The sequence below is a fragment of the Lytechinus pictus genome, chromosome 5 (genome assembly GCF_037042905.1).
Source record: "Lytechinus pictus isolate F3 Inbred chromosome 5, Lp3.0, whole genome shotgun sequence".
NCBI classification, from domain to species: domain Eukaryota; kingdom Metazoa; phylum Echinodermata; class Echinoidea; order Temnopleuroida; family Toxopneustidae; genus Lytechinus; species Lytechinus pictus.
This window is the reverse complement of record NC_087249.1, coordinates 48216199-48235883: the sequence shown is the minus strand read 5'-3', so window position 1 is coordinate 48235883 and position 19685 is coordinate 48216199. Positions and strand designations below refer to the sequence as shown.

Sequence of the window (19685 nt, the reverse complement as noted above, 5' to 3'; positions counted from 1 at the left end):
ACATCATTCAACATGAAAATACAAACTGTTAGGCAGCGCTTCTCATCTTTTTTTAACTAGAGGGCTCAGATTTTTATCGAGGCTCACCTTCCAAAATTTAAGAAAACCTCAATTTTGATGAAAAAAATGTATCGTGAAATTTGAACACAAACATCTCAAGCACATTCGAAACAAACAGTTTGAGAACTAATCTGCATTTGCAAGTGTCCAAAGAAATGGGCGACAATTAACTACATACACAATATGCATGCGCGTTTAATTCGAAATTGATTTGTGGGTCAGGATGTACTATAATATCTGTCCCCACCCCATATAATTATCCATCAAATTTTGTCTGAATCTCTCTAAAAGAAAAAAAAATAGTTTGACTTATGCAACCAGTTCACCAGTTCATAACAAAGTCCTGTCATGACTTGCTACAATAAACAGGAACACGAGACTTCCCTGCATTCTGCCAGAATTGGCAGCTTGTTATTGTCGATACGTGGTGACGAGAAAGGACCACTGAAGTGCGTAGTCAGGTCAAGTTCACTGGGTAAGACAAAAATAACATTAAAAACTAACAACACAAAAACGAAAAAAAACAACACACACATACACACGCAAGCTCAACCTTACATTATACAATAAACGAAACACAAACTTGAGGGCGCTAGCTATAAAAATGCAAGGCCCTATATCATGTATATAGGGCCTTGTAAAAATGAAACCGGGGGTGCTGCAGGTTTCACATGCCTAATTCATTTCCCATAGACTCGTGTGTTAAAGTGGCACTTTAAGAAAACTCATAAAAAATAAGGAGGAAATTCGAGGGTTGAATGTTTACTACCAGTAGATAGGATACATGTCTAACATTCCATATCTGACCAGAAAAGGGTACATCGACCGGCTCATTAAAAAAAATAAATCGGCATTTATGAAGACTACACCTGACGGGATCAAATTCGTCACTTCAGAGAGTAAAATTGCCCTAATTCTTCCGCCAGCAAAAAAAAACAGTTCCATAGTAGTGATATATCTTTCCAAAGTGAAACAAAGGAAGTTAAGTAGGTACCCTCCCTAGAATCAGTGTTAGATTGTCAGTCATATTTATTCTTTTTTGTCAATCAGCAATATCAAATAAAAAAATTGAGAATGGGTTGGCTCGAATGAATACCTTTTGCCTTCCAGTTGTAGTTAGGCCCGTGTAACCTGCAACTCCGCTTCTGCAAATTCCAGACACATGTACAGAAGATTGTACATGTATTTCATTTAATGGAATGAAGTGACTTTTTTTCCTCTTCGTAGTTTTGTGTATGAAACTTAAATGAGAAGAGAGTGAAAGCAAATTCGTTTTCAAAATCATATTTCACAAATTTACGAAAGAAGATTTGAAAACAGATTATTGCATAATTGCCAATATGTGCTTTGTTAACTTTACAACTGCAAAGTGTTTAACTATTCGGCGGCGATATATTATCACCAAAACATTAATTTTCAACTATGTTCTCTAAAAATAGAGAACCCCCTTAAAAAATCCTTGAAAAGGTTAAGGGGTTCTTTTATTTTGATTAATTCGTAAATGATTGAGAATAATTACATGATCAATTGATTTGATAAAGAGAAAATGGATACCAAATGTTTATCTTAAAAAACAAGATAAAATTGATCAATGTAATAAAAAGGATACGACGGAACTTATTCACCGTTTAATTTTTAGTCGTGCACTAACTGTGTCTTTTACTTTTTAGCTGTATTCAGCTGCATATCAATTTTCTATAAAAAAACATCAGAGTGATATTAACGCAATCTTACGTGAAAATTCACACAAGAAATGTGATTTTTACACCTCTGACGTTTTAGCCAACAATCGTGGCCTACATTTTCACCAATTACCAAATATAATAACCTTCTTTTGAGTGCAAATCTAGTTAAGACTTTTGTCCAATAGCTATAAATAACTTTTTGATACTAATCTATCACAACATCCTTTCAAATCCTTATAGCCTTACGTTTCCTTCTGTCCTTCAACATTTTTCGACGCCATAGATAAATGTGGATATTGCTATATTTTTCGGTCTCCTTTCTTCTTTTTTGCTTTAATTTTTGTCTTTCCATATTGTTTTATCTTCCTTTTTACACATTTTCTTTTTTTCAGTTCGTAATGGTTGTTGCAAATGCGCATATTGAAGGAAAACCTCACTATATAGGCTTCATACGCCAAGTATGGAGCTATAAAACATAGTCATCTGTGTTTTATATAGCTCCATGCGCCAAGCTTGTAAGCTCGCTCAAGATTTATCCTATCATAAATTGAGATTTTGCCTGTTCTCGTCCCTTCGTTCACATTTAATTTCCAGGTCCCATCGTTGGTTACAATTTGCTTACAAGTATTCACATTAATGGGAAATATCTTGCAAACTCAGGAGCGGATCTGGCTTTTTTATCCAAGGAGCGGTTTTGACCTAGAAATTTGACAAGCCGCCCCCAAAATAAGTTTTACTTGAAAATGAAGGTCATTTTGGTCCGCTGAAATTTAAAAAGCACAAAAAAGAGGATGGCTCCAAAATCATTTATTTTTGCTTGGCAGCCCCCCCCCCCCGCTGCCCCCCTAGATCCGCCACTGAAACTCGTCTTAATGTTTTCTTTCATAAGTCAAGTAGAGATAGGGTCAAGTGACTCAAGTCAACGGCCGATTACATAATGATATGGCTTACTGGACACTTCTCAAAATCTGCAGAAAGTGATTAAAAAAAAAACAGGTGTCATTAAACTGAATGTAAGGGGCTCGGCATATGCATCAATTAGAATATTAGTTCAAAAGCTATTTTTTGCATGAAGAGTATCGATGAGTTCATTCCGGCTCCCCAAGTGTTCTGAAGATTGACTCAATATATAGGCTACTTTTCAGAAAGGCGGATATTTAAGGAGACATAGCCTGATGGCGTACAAACGACATTTATACTTCACACAGAGTCTGGCAAGTTAAAAAAGACAAACCACACGGACCTATAAACCATATGTATAAACCAAGCGGCCTCGATTTTTGGACCCTCGTCCCCGGACCGTCGGTCTCGCGAGCCTCCGGTCTTCCAGTCTGGAATTAAAGACATAATCGAACTTCTTGAACCACCCTTGAACACAACCTGGATCATATATACTGCTTCGTACTTAAATAAATAACGTGTCACAATTTTGTTTACACCTGTACGATATGTCAACAACAAGCTCTAGCTATTACACAATCATCACTGAGGCGCGCAGTGAAAAAAAAAAGACCTGAATAGCTAGTACAAACATGACAAAGTTCATTTCGGAACCCTGGTGTGCTATAACTTTGTTCTTTTTTAATCTACCAACATGTGATCCAGTTGATCCAACCCACTGAATTTACCCTGTTTTGGGCCCCCACTTTAAAATAAGTTTTAGCATTCAAGTTTAAGATGGCTCTGCTGATAGTGAACTCACGCCGCGTTCTCGTAGGCCTACTAACTGCGATCATCCTTCTACAGTTCATAAGTACGAGCCCCGTCGAAGCCTACCCGAACGGTGCACCAGCGGATGCCTGCGCCAAAGCTGCCCCACAGCACCTAAGTAATGAAGGGCAGATGATTGAACCCCAAACTGGGCCTTGTCCGTATACTTTCACTGTAGATTCAACAGTTTATAAAATCGGTCAGAAGATTACCGGTAAGTTTTTCTTTTATCTCCTCTAAGAATTTTAAGATGAATTATCCCGGACGGGATTAAGCAACATGACATTCAAATTCGAGCAAGTTTTCTGGGGTTTCAATTTAAATTTGTTAAAACACTGAATTTGACAGCATTAAACAGTTAAATGATTAGATAAAGTTGACACCATAATCGAGTAATTTCAAAAAGTTTGATCTTTACATCTAAAGACAATCACGTTGCAAATCGACCATATGTGTATATATGTATATGTATATAGACAAATCCGAAAGCTACTGCTTTTTTGGTCAAAAGTTACTTCAAAGTTATAAAATTTCGATATTCCCTGCGTCTTTATGAAGGTCATCAATTTGAGTAACATACAATATAAACATTTTGAGTGCCAAAAAGAAAAAAAATTGATATACGTATGTATATATACATACATTGATCTTGCTACGACCCTCTCCATACTCTTGATCTCAAATATATATATATATACATACATTATTCGATTTGGCACTGTTTCATAACCTTTTTGTAATGTCCAAGTACGCGCTTTTTACTGACGAATGCATGCGTACACTCTCGTGCAAATTGTTACCTTTAATATTGCCTTTTAACATAATCGCTTTAGACTTTCTATACCTAAATTGGATTAGCTTGTCAACGAGAATTTTGTTTAATGTAAGACATGAGATTTCAACATTAGCTGATTAAAATCGTGCATTAAGTTGGGCATATATCTAATGTCTTCCTGAATCTTCCCCTTTTGTTGGAGATATGACTCGCTCAGTCGACATTAAAGCATCATTGCATAATACAAACCTTCGTGCATTTATAAAGGTCTCGTGTTGTGTATGAATGCAAAGTATACAGGCATTGTCTGGAACCACACTCGCAAACATGTACAATATTCGGGTATATATTACGTAATATCGCACGGACCATTGAAGTAACATAGAACGATAGACTGGACGAAAGGAAGAGATAGTCCAGGCTAGATAAGAGGCATGACCTCGCTTTGTAAAAAATATTTTTTATGGTTTCTTGTCAATGCGAGGGTGCTGGTTCCAAATCTGAATAATGCCACTCGTATCGTGTAACCTTGAGCATTTTCTGCAAATTTGCAAAATCCAATATTGCCGCCCAAATATGAAAATTACCCAAGGAAATCACAAAATTGCATGAAGCCTAGCCTGGACTAGAAGGAGAAGAGGAAGATTTAGCAAGGGAATGTGGCATTTTACCTGTGAGGAAGCTGCTTACAAGACACATTAAAAAAAAACAAAAAAAACACGTTTTTTACACTGTGGTGGATTTTCGCCCCAGCCTTTCTCTCAAGATGGAGTAATGTTTGATTCCCCTGGACGATTTTTCTAGTCTTGGAGGAGATATTCACCACGCCCAAATCACTAATGAAGATATCTTCCCGACGTGTCCAGCAGTCGTAAAGTCAAAATCCCTCTCAGGCATTAAAGTGTCTCCAAGATTTCCCAAGCAGCCGCGAAGACGTTTTCGCGACGTCCATGCAGGGGCGTCGCCCGGACCTTTCCAGTGAGGGGGGGGGGGGGGGGTGCGGAGGCTCTGATTACCGACAAATATCGGTACTGATTACCCGGACGTCCGGAGACCATGTGTCATGCCTAAGATCCTCATTCTCCTTGGTCACATTTTCTTTGGTCATACAAAAGCAGTTTTAGCTTTAATCAATAGGGGGAAGGGCAAAACATATTTCATTAACATTTTCTTTAAGCGGTTAGTCCTAACTAAATTTTCATTCTTAGAAACAAGATATGGTATTTCATGTGGCCAGAATAAAAAAAAAAAAATACTGTGCGAGCGCGAAGCGTTTTTAAAGCATTTTTCTTTAAGCGGTTAGTCCTAACTAAATTTTCATTCTTAGAAACAAGATATGGTATTTCATGTGGCCAGAATATAAAAAAAAAAATACTGTGCGAGCGCGAAGCGCGAGCTTGAATTTTTCGATATGTCATATATTTGGACCTTAAAATTGAACATTTTGAGCATCTTGTAAAATCATGAACTACATGCCTATCTAACTAGAGAATCAAATTTATAAAATACTGGCCTGCAGCAAAAAGACATGCTAAAGGCAGTTCGCAATGATCCATGGATATAATACATATCTTATTAATCAACGAATGCGAGCGCGAAGCGCCAGCTGAAAAATTACATTTCGAGCTGAAAACTCGAGTGTAACCACAAAGAAGATGGATATATTAACCTAACAAAAACAATGCGAGCTAAAAATATGTAAATTTCTACTTGAAAACTTGATTGATACTATGAAAAAGATAAAAATATTAACCAAACATTTGATGCGAGAGCAAAGCACGAGCTGAAATTTTTAAACTAGACATTCTAGACATTTTATATGAATATGAGTATGTATAACTAAGCAATTCATGCAAGCGCGAGATGAAGCCTTTAATGAACTGTTCTGAAAAGGGACTGCTTGTAGTGACTCGTGAAAAGAATACATTTCTTACTAATCAAAAAGAGCGAGCTCGAAGTGCGAGCTAAAAAAAATTAGACACATTCGACCTGAAAACTGAAATGGTTAAGGTCGTTTTTGATAAAGAACACGGTAAAAAACGGCGAAGCGCTATCTGAATTTTTATTCAGATTTAGAACTAAAACAGGACATTCGAAGCAATGTAACAATGAAGAGGGTGGGCATAGAATCGTTGTGGGCGCGAAGTGCGAGCTTAAAAAAAAATATTTTGCAACCTGCAACCTTGGAAATTCTAAACAGTTTTTGCAATCATCAACACGATGGGTGTCTAATCAAACAATTAAGTAATGCAAGCGCGAAGCGCGAGCTGTTTCTTATAAATATTTTGAATTAAAAATAGGACATTCCAGTTTTTGTAATCATGAATATGAAGGGTATCAATGAATGATGCGAGCGCGAAACGCGAGCTGCAAATTTTGTGATATTTTAATCTGAAAATTAAATATTTTACACGTTTTTATATCAAGAACAAATCAGATTAAGCATCTGTAATTGAAAAAAGCTGTACATTTCAATAAACATCATGCGATACTTTGAATTTAAACCGGGACATTCTAATCACTGTCGCGAGCAGATAACTTTTGATACCTTGACTTTAAAACATTTTCACATGTTTTTTTTATAAAAAGAAGAAACTCAGATCCTGCATATATTATTGAACAAGGTGTGTAATCTTAATAAACATAATGCGAGCGTGAAGCTCGAGCTGAATTCTTCTTTATATTCTGACCCGAAAGGAAAACATTAAGCACTGTCCAGCAAAAAGGAAAATTGTGGGGAGATACCGATCTCACTAAATATAGTTTCAGTTTATCAATTTTATTTTCAATTTCAAATAATTAACATATACAACAGACATAGATACATAATATGCCAATCAGAATAAACGTCATAATAGATACTTCAGTTACAAATAATATACAAAAGTGATCGGTAAATAATTAAGTTGTAACACATGTTGATAATTTAATCCTTGAGAATTACAGGTCATAGTTAAAAAATGAAAATGAAAGATATATCAAAAAGCAAAGCTTGTATTGATAAGCCCCTCTGGAAATAAGTTGTGATTTTAACCATGGGTAATTAAAAGTAGAGTGGAGTAAAAATGATAAAACATAACGAAGAGCATTATGGGGTTTTTAATAACAAAAAGAGAAGAGAAAACAATAGGTCAAGATAAAACAGTTACATCACAAATTAAAAAATAGGAAGAAAGCAGTAAAACAAATGAAGATAGGAAACGAGTATCGCGTTCATATAGAAAGGGAAATAAAATCGAGAGTCAAAGTCTTCTTCCATTTGTTTTCCTTTTATTTTAATTCTGTTTTTCTATTTCTTTTTGCCCCCTTTTTTATTTCTTATGTTTTTCTTCCTTTTTTTCTTTCTTCCTTCCTTCCTTCCTTTCTTTTTTTTTCTTTATTTCTTTATTTCTTCTTTCTTCTTTCCACACCTCCCTCCCTTTAGCGACGGCCCTGCGTCATGTCAGTTGTGAAAACGTATTCGCTACGTCCATATCAGTAGTAGATGTCTATGAGACATCCCTATCAGTCGTAATGGCCTCCTTGCTACGCCCCAATCAGTCATGAAGATGTCTCTATGACGTCCTTATCGGTCGTATAGACGTCTCCGCGAGGTTCCTATATCCAGTCACTGTGGCGTAACTACGGAGGGGGGGGGGGCATAGGGGGCACATGCCCCCTCCAAATCGGCTGGCCAAAAAAGGGGAGGGGAAAAAGAGGAAGAAAGGAAGAAAAACGGAATGGGAAAGAACAAATTATTATCCATTATTATAAAATGTTAATTATATCATAATTATGTTGTGTCATATTACATAAGAAACATTTTTTTCATCAGCGCCTATATCATTGTTCCTGGTGCTCGCATTGTCTGTTTAATCAGATATATAATACTGTTGTACTAAAACCTCCCGTATTCAAGTCAATATACACCAAATATATTTCATCACATCACACCTCGAGGTATTGTATGTAGTGACACATGCTTCTTTTTTAATACTTAACGTGATTGCCCCATTTTAAGATTTTAATATAAAACATTTCCTGACCGTGCTTACGTTCGCATAGTGGATTGGTGAGATATGTCTGCTTTTCATGAATTCCTAAAGTCAGTCCTTAATATGTCCCCTTTTTCTGATCTAAATATCAATTTTTTTCAGCTCGTGCTTTGCGCTCGCATCATTTGGTCAGTGAAATACGTATGGTCTTAGTGAATTCCTATTAACAAGCCTTAGAATGCCCTCTTCAGGTCTGAATTTCCTAAATTTTCAGCTCGAGCTTCGCGCTCGCAATATTTAATTAGTTAGATGCGTATGATAATCATGATTACAAAGGTTACAAAAAATACTTAATGTGTTTAGATGTAATTCTAACAAAATCAGCAAGCGCTTGGCACTCGCATCAGATGACTATGGTGAGATATGTATACTCTTAATAGATCGATTCCTTAGAATATATTAAAAAAAAATTCAGCTCGCACTTCGCGCTCGCATTGTTTGTTTAGCGAGACAGGTACGTATCATGATTACAAAAATTTGTTTATAATGTCCCCTTTTAGGTCTGAATATCAAACATTTTCAGCTCGCGCTTCGCGCTCGCATTACTTGATCAGTGAGATACATACCCGTTTAATGACACTGTCCTTAAAGAATATCTCTATTAGGTCAGTATACCAGGAAACTGAGTGCGCTTCGCGCGCTCACAGAGTGACTCAATTTTTTGCTGGTGGCCCCCAATACTGTGACCTACAATACGCCACTGCCTATATCAGTTGTGAAGACTGACGTCTCTGCGACGTCCTCATCAATCGTGAATACATCTTCACGGTGCATTTTAACCAATCGTGCACTGCGTCCAAGACATGCTGCATATGCTACTTGTGCTTTTTACTTGACAATATTTTGTAGTTACCATCGAAGGGAGTCAAACATTTGGAGGTTTCCTGATCCAGGCACGTTCTGCCGATGATAAACCAGTTGGGCGCTTCAAGTCGTTGCCGTCAAATTCTCAGCTGCGGGGATGCGGAGGTAGAGATAACAACGGCGTTACCCACACCAGCGCGGATCCTAAGCTTCCTGGAATGAAGTTCGAGTGGTACACGAAGAAGAATGAAGGGACCATCAAGTTCTTGTAAGTGCTAAAAAAAATTTTTCACTTTAGAAAAATCCTTTATCATGTTTATGATGTAGGGCCTGTTACAACCGATAATATCGCACCAACGTTGCACCAACGTCGCACCAACGCATAATGTCGCAGATTGCGACATTATGCCAAGAGCGTCCGACGCATAATGTCGCAGTCAACGCATAATGCCGTAGTTTTCCTAATGCATAACGTCACATGTCGCAACGCATAATGTCGCAGCAAATTTCCAACGCATAACGTCACATGTCGCAACGCATAATGTCACAGCGGTATTTTCTTCAGGACTCGAGCTACAGATAAGATATAAAATATGCTTTCACTAAGTATTTTGAGACACGAGAAAGAGAATTAAGTGATTTGGAAATCAGGATTACTCTTTGTATGGATATTTATCGGTTTATTGCCATTTCGTCTACTGCCTTTTTCCCCACTATCGCATGGTCTGATATCATTTCGTCTACCATTAGTTAGTCAACTATCAACATAGTCCAATAACCATTTCGTCTTATTACCATCTCTAACTGAATTTAGACCAAATGGAACATGGACGAAATGAGAGTAGACCAAGTGGTTATTAGACCGATTGGCTATTAGGCCAAAAGGTAATAGAAGTAATGATATTGGACAAAGTGGATATTGGACCAATTGAAAAAAATACAATTAGACTAAATGATAATAAACAAAACGGCTATTAGACCAACTGGCTATTAGACGAAATAGTAATTAGACGAAATGGTTATTGGACTATGTTGATAGTTGACTAACTAATGGTAGACGAAATGATATCAGACAATGCGATAGTGGGGAAAAAGGCAGTAGACGAAATGGTAATAAACCGATAAATATCCATACAAAGAGTAATCCTGATTACCAAATCACTTAATTCTCTTTCTCGTGTCTCAAAATATTTAGTGAAAGCATATTTTATATCTTATCTGTAACTCGAGTCCTGAAGAAAATACCGCTGTGACATTATGCGTTGCGACATGTGACGTTATGCGTTAGAAATTTGCTGCGACATTATGCGTTGCGACATGTGACGTTATGCGTCAGAAAAACTACGACATTATGCGTTGACTGCGACATGCGTCGGACGCTCTTGGCATAATGTCGCAATCTGCTGATTTGGACGAATTGGCATTGGACCAGTCGGAAATAAACCCCGAAGTTTCACAAAACCTCATACTTTGTATCATATAATAATGATAATTATGCAACATTTATATAGTGCTTAAAACAAATGTTTCTAGGCACTGCATACTATTACTCGGACATTCGAGCATTCGAGGAATTCCTTCCTACCGGGTACCCATTTACTACACCTGGATGGATAGTGGCAAATGTAGATATAACCCTTGCCAAAGGCAAGGGCGGAAATATCTCCTCGAAGGTATAGGGGGACCAGGGGCGGATCCAGCTCCCGCCAAAAGGGGGGGGGGCGATTTTTTTTTCTCACCCATTGTTACATTTGCTGGTCCGGACAAGCTCTTACTATGACCTGTCCTGGACAAACTCCTACGTAAACCTCCTGAATCCTGTTCTCCATTCAGACAATCATGAACTAGAAAACAAGCCACGCTGTGTCAAATCGTTTAAAACACAGTTTATTTACAAATATACACATGACGATTCCGATCGACTCACAGGTCCGTTGTTCACATAGCTAGCGATATCCTTTTTCTAGTCTGTACTCCAGACTTAAACGTGTTTTATTATCTCGTCACACTCCCTTCCTTAAAAACATGCTTATAATTTTTCAAAGAAACTGCAATAAGTATGTTCGCAACTCAAATTTTGCTTGTCAATATAAACGAACATTATCACAATGAATATAGCGCTTAACCAAACACAGTTAATGCATTAAAACATATCGAAATGCCTTTTTTTCAATTTCACGCTCTTTGTGCAGCAATTTTGCATACTTTGGCAAAGATGAGCATAATATAAAACATAGTATATATGAAATGAGTAAAACAGACATGTATTGATAGCGCATGCATGTAGTAAAACTTATTCATAAAAAGGTACACGCATGTTCTGAAATACTATGTTCGTAATAAACATAGTCATAAGAAATTTAACATGAATAATCAACATAGAAATACATGATATTACTTCCAAGTGTTATGAGAAAAGCAATATAAAAAGCATTGCTTCACTGAGTCCGAAAGTCAATAATATGAGAAATCATTCAAGATGTATTAAGTCCAAACTTCTGATTTCCAATATCTTCTTCCAATTATAGTTTCAGTTCAACGAAGTTCAACATCATCGCTTCAGTTAGGGTTCATTGAATGTTCATGAGTTTCGCAGTAGGTTCAGATTACTTGATCCAAGATATAGTGTAAACATGAGCACAGTTGGCATCCAGAAATCCAGAAAAACACAAGTTCAGTTCACTTTCAAATCAAACATGGTAGAGAGTCCATTCCGAAGTATCCATTAAGTTGAGATGACAAGTAAGCATTTAGGTATAAATTCACATGATGGTATAAGTTTCAAGTTCAACAGTTCACAGAAAGTGCAGTTTCCAAATTTCACCTTGATTATACACAATATCAAACGTTCACAGTTCAAATGTCACGAAGAATTAACACGCTGTCGAATGTTCACTGCTCAAACGTCACGATGACATAACACGATGTCAAACGTTCACTGTTTATCACATTGATGGTATCAAACTTTCATTGTCCGAATTTCACATTGATACACATGACGTTAAACTTCCATTGTCCAGAGTTCAAAGTTCACACAAATTCCATGTTATCAAATTGGTCAAAGTTTAGGATTTAGTTTACACTCGCGACAATGTGTCTGCAATAATGTTGTCTTTTCCCGGTAGATGTCTAATGTTCAAGTTGTACTCTTGGAGCAGTAGACTCCACCTCGTAAGTCTTTGATTTTTTTTTTTCATCTTACTTAGAAACGTCAACGGATTATGATCTGTCCATATGTCCAATTCATGCTGAGATCCACTCACATATACTTCGAAGTGTTGCAGTGCAAAGATTAACGCCAAAGTTTCTTTCTCCACAGTGGAATAATTTCTCTGACTGCTCGAAAACTTCCTCGAGAAGAACGATATGGGCCTGTCTGTTCCCTGTTCATCTTTCTGCGTAAGAACAGCTCCGGCACCCACATCACTAGCGTCAACCATCATAGAGAATGGCTGACTAAAATCTGGAGCCACCAGTACAGGATTGGTAGATAGGAGTGCTTTCACTTTGTCAAAAGCACTCTGACAGTCACTGGACCAGATGAACTTCACCTCCTTGCGTAGTAGATTGGTCAGCGGGGCGACGACATCAGAGAAGTTATGGCAGAATCGTCTGTAGTAGCCTGCCATGCCAAGAAACCTCATCAGTTCCTTCCGGTTGGTTGGAGTCGGGAACGCCAGAATAGCTTCTACCTTCGCTGAGAGTGGTCGAACATGACCTGAACCAACAACGTGACCCAAGAAACTAACAGTAGCACCTCCAAACTCACTCTTTGCCAAGTTGACTGTCAATTTGGCATCAGACAATCTCCTGAACAAATCTCTGATTCTTTGTACATGAACTTCCCAATCTTCACTATACATAATCAAGTCATCTATGTAAGCTTCACAGCCTTCAAGACCAGAGACAAGACTATTCAATGTAGCCGGCGCGTTTTTCATACCGAATGGCATCACAGTGTAATGGAATAGGCCTTGGGGTGTAGCAAATGCGGATATTTCTTGCGCTCTCTTAGTCAACGGAATCTGCCAATAGCCTTTAAGCATATCAAATTTGCTCGCATACTTCGCCTTGCCTATACGGTCAATACAGTCATCTACGCGCGGTATCGGGAAAGAATCGGTCTTCGTACTCGAATTGACTTTTCTGTAGTCGGTACAGAAACGATACGACTTATCCGGTTTCGGAACTAAGATGCATGGTGACGACCATGCGCTGCTACTTGGTTCGATGATGCCATTCTGCAGCATGTACTCTATTTCTTTTTCAAGATTCTTCATCTTTATTGGGTTAGCACGATAAGGTGCCTGCTTGATTGGGGCGGTATCTCCCACATCAACATCATGTTCAACAACATCAGTACGAGATGGGATATCTGCAAATAACTGCGGATACTCATTCAACAGCTCTTTCACATCCCTCCTCTCCTTCTCAGACAAGTGGGTTAGTTTGTCATTGATGTGTGTTAGAACCTCTGAATTTTTCAATTTCACACATGGTTCATCTCTCTCAATGTTACACATCTCTTCACTTTCATCATTCAGCTCAGATTCTACAGCACTCAACACTGGTTGTGCTCTCTTTTCATCATCTCTTTGAACATAAGCTTTTATCATATTCACATGACATACACGCTTTTTCTTTCTTCTATCTGGAGTTTTGACGACATAGTCAACATCACCAACTTTCTTCAGAATGGTATACGGTCCAGAAAATCTAGCCTGCAAAGCATTACCAACTACTGGTAACAAAACCAAAACTTCATCACCTGCCTTGAAATTCCTTTCCTTGGACTTCTTGTCATACCACGACTTCATTTTCTCCTGAGAATCAGACAAATTCTTCCCAGCAACTTCACAAGCACGATGCAATCTCTCACGGAAAGACGATACGTAGTCCAACATATTTACATCTTCCTCATCTGACAACAACCTTTCACTCAACAACCTGAGGGGTCCACGGACTTCATGTCCATACACGAGCTGAAATGGGCTGAAACCAAGAGATTCTTGAACAGATTCTCTCAAAGCAAATAGCAACAATGGAATTCCCTCATCCCATTGTTTCTCTGTCTCCAAACAGTATGTTTTGAGCATGTTCTTGAGTGTCTGATGACATATCTCAAGTGCTCCTTGCGATTCAGGATGGTATGCACTAGAAACTACATGTTCAATCCCTAACTGCCCTAGCACTTGCTTAAAGATTTTCGACATAAAGTTTGATCCTTGATCAGACTGAACGGTACGCGGTAATCCTACAGTCGTGAAAAACTTGATCAGCGCCTTGCTCACATTGTTTGCGGTGATGCGTCTAAGTGGAATCGCTTCGACATACCTGGTACTTGCGCACATAATGGTAAACAGGAATTCATTACCCGCTTTTGTCCTCGGAAGCGGACCTACGCAATCTATGATAATTCTTGCAAACGGTTCATCGAACGCTGGCACTGGTTTTAATGGCGCGACTGGTATTTTCTGATTTGGTTAACCTACTACCTGACATACATGACAATTTCTGCAATAGTTTGCAACATCCTTTTGTAAACCCGGCCAAAAGAAATGAGAAAGGATTTTCTCTCGAGTCTTATAGACTCCCAAGTGACCTGCAAGTGGTGCTTCATGAGCAAGACTAAGTATTTCCGGCCTATAAGTAGAAGGAACTACAATCTGGTGGACCTCTTTCCACACTTTATCAACAGGAACATCTATCGGCCTCCACTTTCTCATCAAAACACCTGACTTCGTATAATAACAAACAGGCACGGTCCTCCTCTTCAGAGATCGCTCTCTCAAAAATGGATACTAACTGAGGATCTTTTTGTTGCTCCTCCAACAACTTACTCTTACTTATCGGCATTGGTTCACATTTACTTTTCTCTTCTGTACTTTGAGTTTCTCCTGCACCCTCATTCACATTTGATTCACATTCATCATCAACCAAACCACAAAAGAAATAATCTCCCAAGTTAACCTCATCTATCTCACTAGACTTCGATTCAGACTCTACTTTCTTTGCCATCGAACGAGTAACAGCACAAGACGGAAACACAGTAGGAAATTCTGCAACCAACTACTCTGTTTTACTACTCTCACACGGAATAGCACTCACAACTGGACATGGCACAACTTTATCACCAGCAAGATCATTCCCTAGAATGATGGAAACATCTGCCATCGGAAGTGATGGTCTCACAGCCATTTTCACACTACCAGAAACAAGGTCTGATTTCAAGTCTACCACATGAAGGGGTGCTTTTACAAAGCCATCTCCTATTCCTTTGAGCAAAATACTAGCTCCAACACAAGATTTCTCCCGAAAAGGCAACACACTCTCCAAGATCAAAGACTGAGAAGCACCAGTATCACGCAACACTTTCACCTTTTTTGCTTCGACGCTACCAGCTAGGGAAACATATCCTACAGAAACAAACGGTTCATATTTCATTTTCACTTTCTCTAAGTTAACTGGCTCAATCGCAATTTTTCTGTCAAGTCCACATTCACAGACTCAATCGGAACTTATCTCGTCACACCCATATTCTCCCCGATCGGCCGCTCAAAGTTGATTTTTGTTTGTTTCTTTGAAGGGGTTGTCCCAGTGGCGTAATGAGCCAAAAATTTTGAGGGGGCTCGATACGGCGTATCACGTATAATTAATTAGTTTTTATTACAAAAAAAAATTAAATTTTGTGATAGATTTTTTTCCTGAAAATTGAATATTCTGGGCAATGTTTGTGAACCTGAAAAAGATGCGTTAATAATTGTATCGTTAGAATGGAGAATCCATTAATAGTGCTATTTGTTTGCAATTTTAAGTTTAACAGCACTGTCAGTTCTTAAAAATGGCGTAAAAGATAACAAAATCCCAATCTAAAAAATGTAAAATTTCAGTAACAAACTACAAACGTACAATAAATGCTGCACTTTATTCAAAATCCATGTCATTTTCACCAAAATTTGCAGAGTTGTATAGGAAGGTATACCTAAGAGGTACAAACATTAAAAAATAGGGGTTCATGTGCTTGTTTTTAAACTATTAGCATTTTTATTAGAGCAAATGTGCTTTTTAAAACACCAAAAATGGGCCGAATGCTTAGTATCTATGTGAAGAAAAAATCAAAACCACTCTACCATTTATTCAAACTCGGGGTAATATTCGTGATTCTTGGCAGCACTGCAGAGTATTTTGAAATTGTAGAGAATATTTTTTTGAATGGTCCAAGGAATAATTCAATTTTTTAGCTTCATGAAATAACGCATCGGATCTGCAGTTAAAGTGCAGAAGATGAGAAAAATCAGCTCATACCCGCAGCTAATTAATCACCTGTTCATCCATTGTGACGTCAGCGCGCAGAGTGTAAACTATGCGCAGATCATAATGCGCACAAATATAACTGTGGAACGTCCTTAAGCACTATCTAAAGCAATGTGTAGGGAAATTGTGAAGTGGATATGGATAACACTTAATGATGCGGGTGCGAAGCGCAAGCTGATATTTTCATTACTATTTTGACCTGAGACCGGGACATTCTAGGCCTAAAGACATTTTGTCATCATATATGAAAATTTGGCTCCTTATCCTTTTCCTAAGCGCGATATGAAACTTGTCGATATTCCTTTCGGAAAAAGGGACAATTTTGTTATTAGGAATTCATGAAAATGTTATCTATCGTATTTGTTATACGCCTATAATGAGTGAGTGAAATTTGTTGACATTGAGGCCTGAAAACTGGATATTTTAAGCACTTTTGTAATCAAGAATACGATTTATGAGTTGATATATTTTCAACAATAATGCTAGCGCAAATCGCGAGACGAAATTTTTGATAAAAAGGGGGATTTTAAGTAATTTGTTATAGAATTAATATATATAAAGAATCTTATGGAATAAACAAAGACATTATGTAGGCCTACTTGACAAATCAAATAATGCGTGCACAGCGCAAAAATCTGCAAATGATATTCACATAATAAAACGGACATTTTACAGAGCACTTAAAAAAATCAATTGTAAATCAAACAAAATAATGAAAGCTCGATGTCCGAGCTGAAATATGCATTGTATATTTCAAAACTTGATATTTTAATCAGCCTATTGAGCAAGATATGTTTTTCATCGAATAGGCTATGCCAGCGCGAAGCGCCAGCAAAAATTTAATATAGTGACATGAAATATATTTTCTAACCATTTTCCAAGTCTTCCCTTGACCTTATTTTATTCAATCGTCTCCCTCCTCTTATTTTTCCTCTTCCTGTTCCTCTTTTTCCCCTTCTTCTTCTTTTTTCTTTCTTTCCCCCTTTTTTCCATTTTTGTTTTGCTCCGCCAATAGGAGGGGGCCCAAAAAGTAATGTCATCTCCTCCAAAATACATGCATTATTTCGATGTTTAATGATGTATTTCTTTCCATCATAAAATACTCAAAGTAGTAGGGGGACAAATTATATTGTGTCCCCCTACTATTTTGGGTAGGGGGACGCGCCCCCTGTCCCCCCTGGGATTTCCGCCCATGGCCAACATGGCCAAAGGACGCGAGTGCTGCGGTAGGATTTGAACCTCGGACTTTGCGGTTCAAAGTCCGGAGACTTATCCACTGAGCCACAACACCTCTACAAATCTTTTGTCATTTTATTTCTCTTTCTTACAGTGGTACTGTGGCGAAAGACCATGACGTTTTCTGGACTGAAATCACATCAAGCGAGATTCAATATGATGACGGTGAGAAAGTAATTAATATCGCAGTTTTGTAAAGCGTACGCCAAATGTAATTTTTATTTTTGAATCACATTTTAAATTCAATTCAACTGACTGCTCCTTTTTTAGTAGAACCATTGGTATATTTATACAATATGACATCGCGAACATGTACTATTCCAAGAGATTTAAAGACGGCAAGAATTACTCCAATACATAAAGGAGGATCAAACGATGTCGATATCTGTTCTACCTTGCTTGTCTAAAATACTAGAAAGAGCAATCCACAATCAACTCTATGAATATTTGAATGAAAACAAACTGTTAACGAATTCCTAGTCAGGTTTTAGACCTTTGCATTCTACTACTACAAATCTAACTGAAATTACAGACTATTTGTTTAATAAAATGGATAAGGTGCGAATGATCGGAGGTATTTTCCTCGATTTACGTAAAGCGTTTGATGTTATACCACACAATTCCATTCTTGGAAGTATTATTGAATTAAGGGTAACGAATATGATTGGATTAAAGCAAATTTAACAGAGAAGAGACAGTTTGTTGTTGTAAATAATTGTATCAGTGAAAGTGTAACAATTAGATCAGGCGTCCCACCGGGATCCATATTGGGTCCATTGATATTTTGTATTTTTATCAATGATATATGTAACTTGAATTTGAATGTTAATTCCAAAATGTGTCTTTATGCAGATGAAACTGCTCTGTTCTGTCATGATGTGTTATCTAAGAAGGTAAAAAAAATCTGCAAAGTGATTTTGATGTTATCTGTAGCTGGCTCAATGCATTGCATTTGCATTCAAAAATACTAAAGTCGGGGTTTTTCGTCAATTGAAAAATTGAAAATGATGCTTCAATGATAAAATATAGAAATGATCCCATAATTTTTTCAAATATGATCAAATATTTGGATGTAACACTTGAATCTGGCATAACGTGGGCAGAGCATGTACATGCATCTAGTATCATTGTTAAAATATCTCGTACGATAGGTTGTATAAAGAGAATCAAACAATTCCTTCCGCCTAAGATTCTTAAGAATTTATATTTTGCCATGATTTTACCTTACATTGCTTATTGTACATCTTGGGGAAGCTGTGCAAAATACAAAAACTGCAGAATAAGTATGCCCGAATGATTTTAGATAAGGACTATCTTACTCCCCAACATGAATTGTTGTCTACGCTGGATACATAATGTAACTTATAAAAACGATATTCTGAACAATGTCCCCTTCAAATACCCTGCCCAAGGACGGATTATAAAAGAAAATATTTTGAATATGTTGATGCCATCTTATTAATTCTCCTAATTCTCTCCCTTGTGATATACAGTAATTCACGTACCTCCACGCATAAAAAAAAACACTGTAAATCATTAAAATTCTGACTGTCATACATGTGATTGCACTGAATATCTTGATGTAGATGTAATGATTCCATGATAATTGTTGATTTCACTCTACAGTGCGTATAAAAAAACGGAACAGTTTTGTAGAGTCTATAAAAAATTCGTTTCAAATTATTATATCTATATTTTGATGTTAATACATGCTCTGATATCTTATCTTTAAAATGCAATTTAAAAAATATATATTTTTGTCATGCTTGAGCGAACATTGGACGTTTTTGTCGGGGGTTCAAAAAAAGGCTTGCGCCAAAATGGCAGAAATTAGAAATTTGATGATTAGACTTTTGGCCAATCAGCAGACTTCATCTTAATCTTTTCATTATCTTTGCCATAATTTTCAAATTATGCTGTCAAATTTAATTTACAAATATATTTATTTACCTGAATTACTTTGTATTTCATTTAAACTTCTTTTACCTTTGAACTTTCCTTCATAAGTAAGAAAAGAAGACTTTTTGTCAACCCAAGTAAGATGATTTGCATTATTAATTGGGAGAA

At 37.3% G+C, this 19685-nt stretch overlaps 1 protein-coding gene across 1 annotated transcript; it reads left to right on the top strand.

Moving 5' to 3' along the window:
• The first annotated feature begins 2724 nt into the window (after nucleotides 1-2724).
• On the top strand, nucleotides 2725-19172 carry LOC129261163 (putative defense protein 3). The gene is made up of 3 exons (XM_054899222.2): nucleotides 2725-3669; nucleotides 9114-9336; nucleotides 17713-19172. The coding sequence occupies exons 1-3, from the start codon at nucleotides 3423-3425 to the stop codon at nucleotides 17813-17815; spliced, it is 573 nt and encodes a 190-aa protein (XP_054755197.1). The 5' UTR covers nucleotides 2725-3422; the 3' UTR covers nucleotides 17816-19172.
• Nucleotides 19173-19685: the final 513 nt, after the last annotated feature.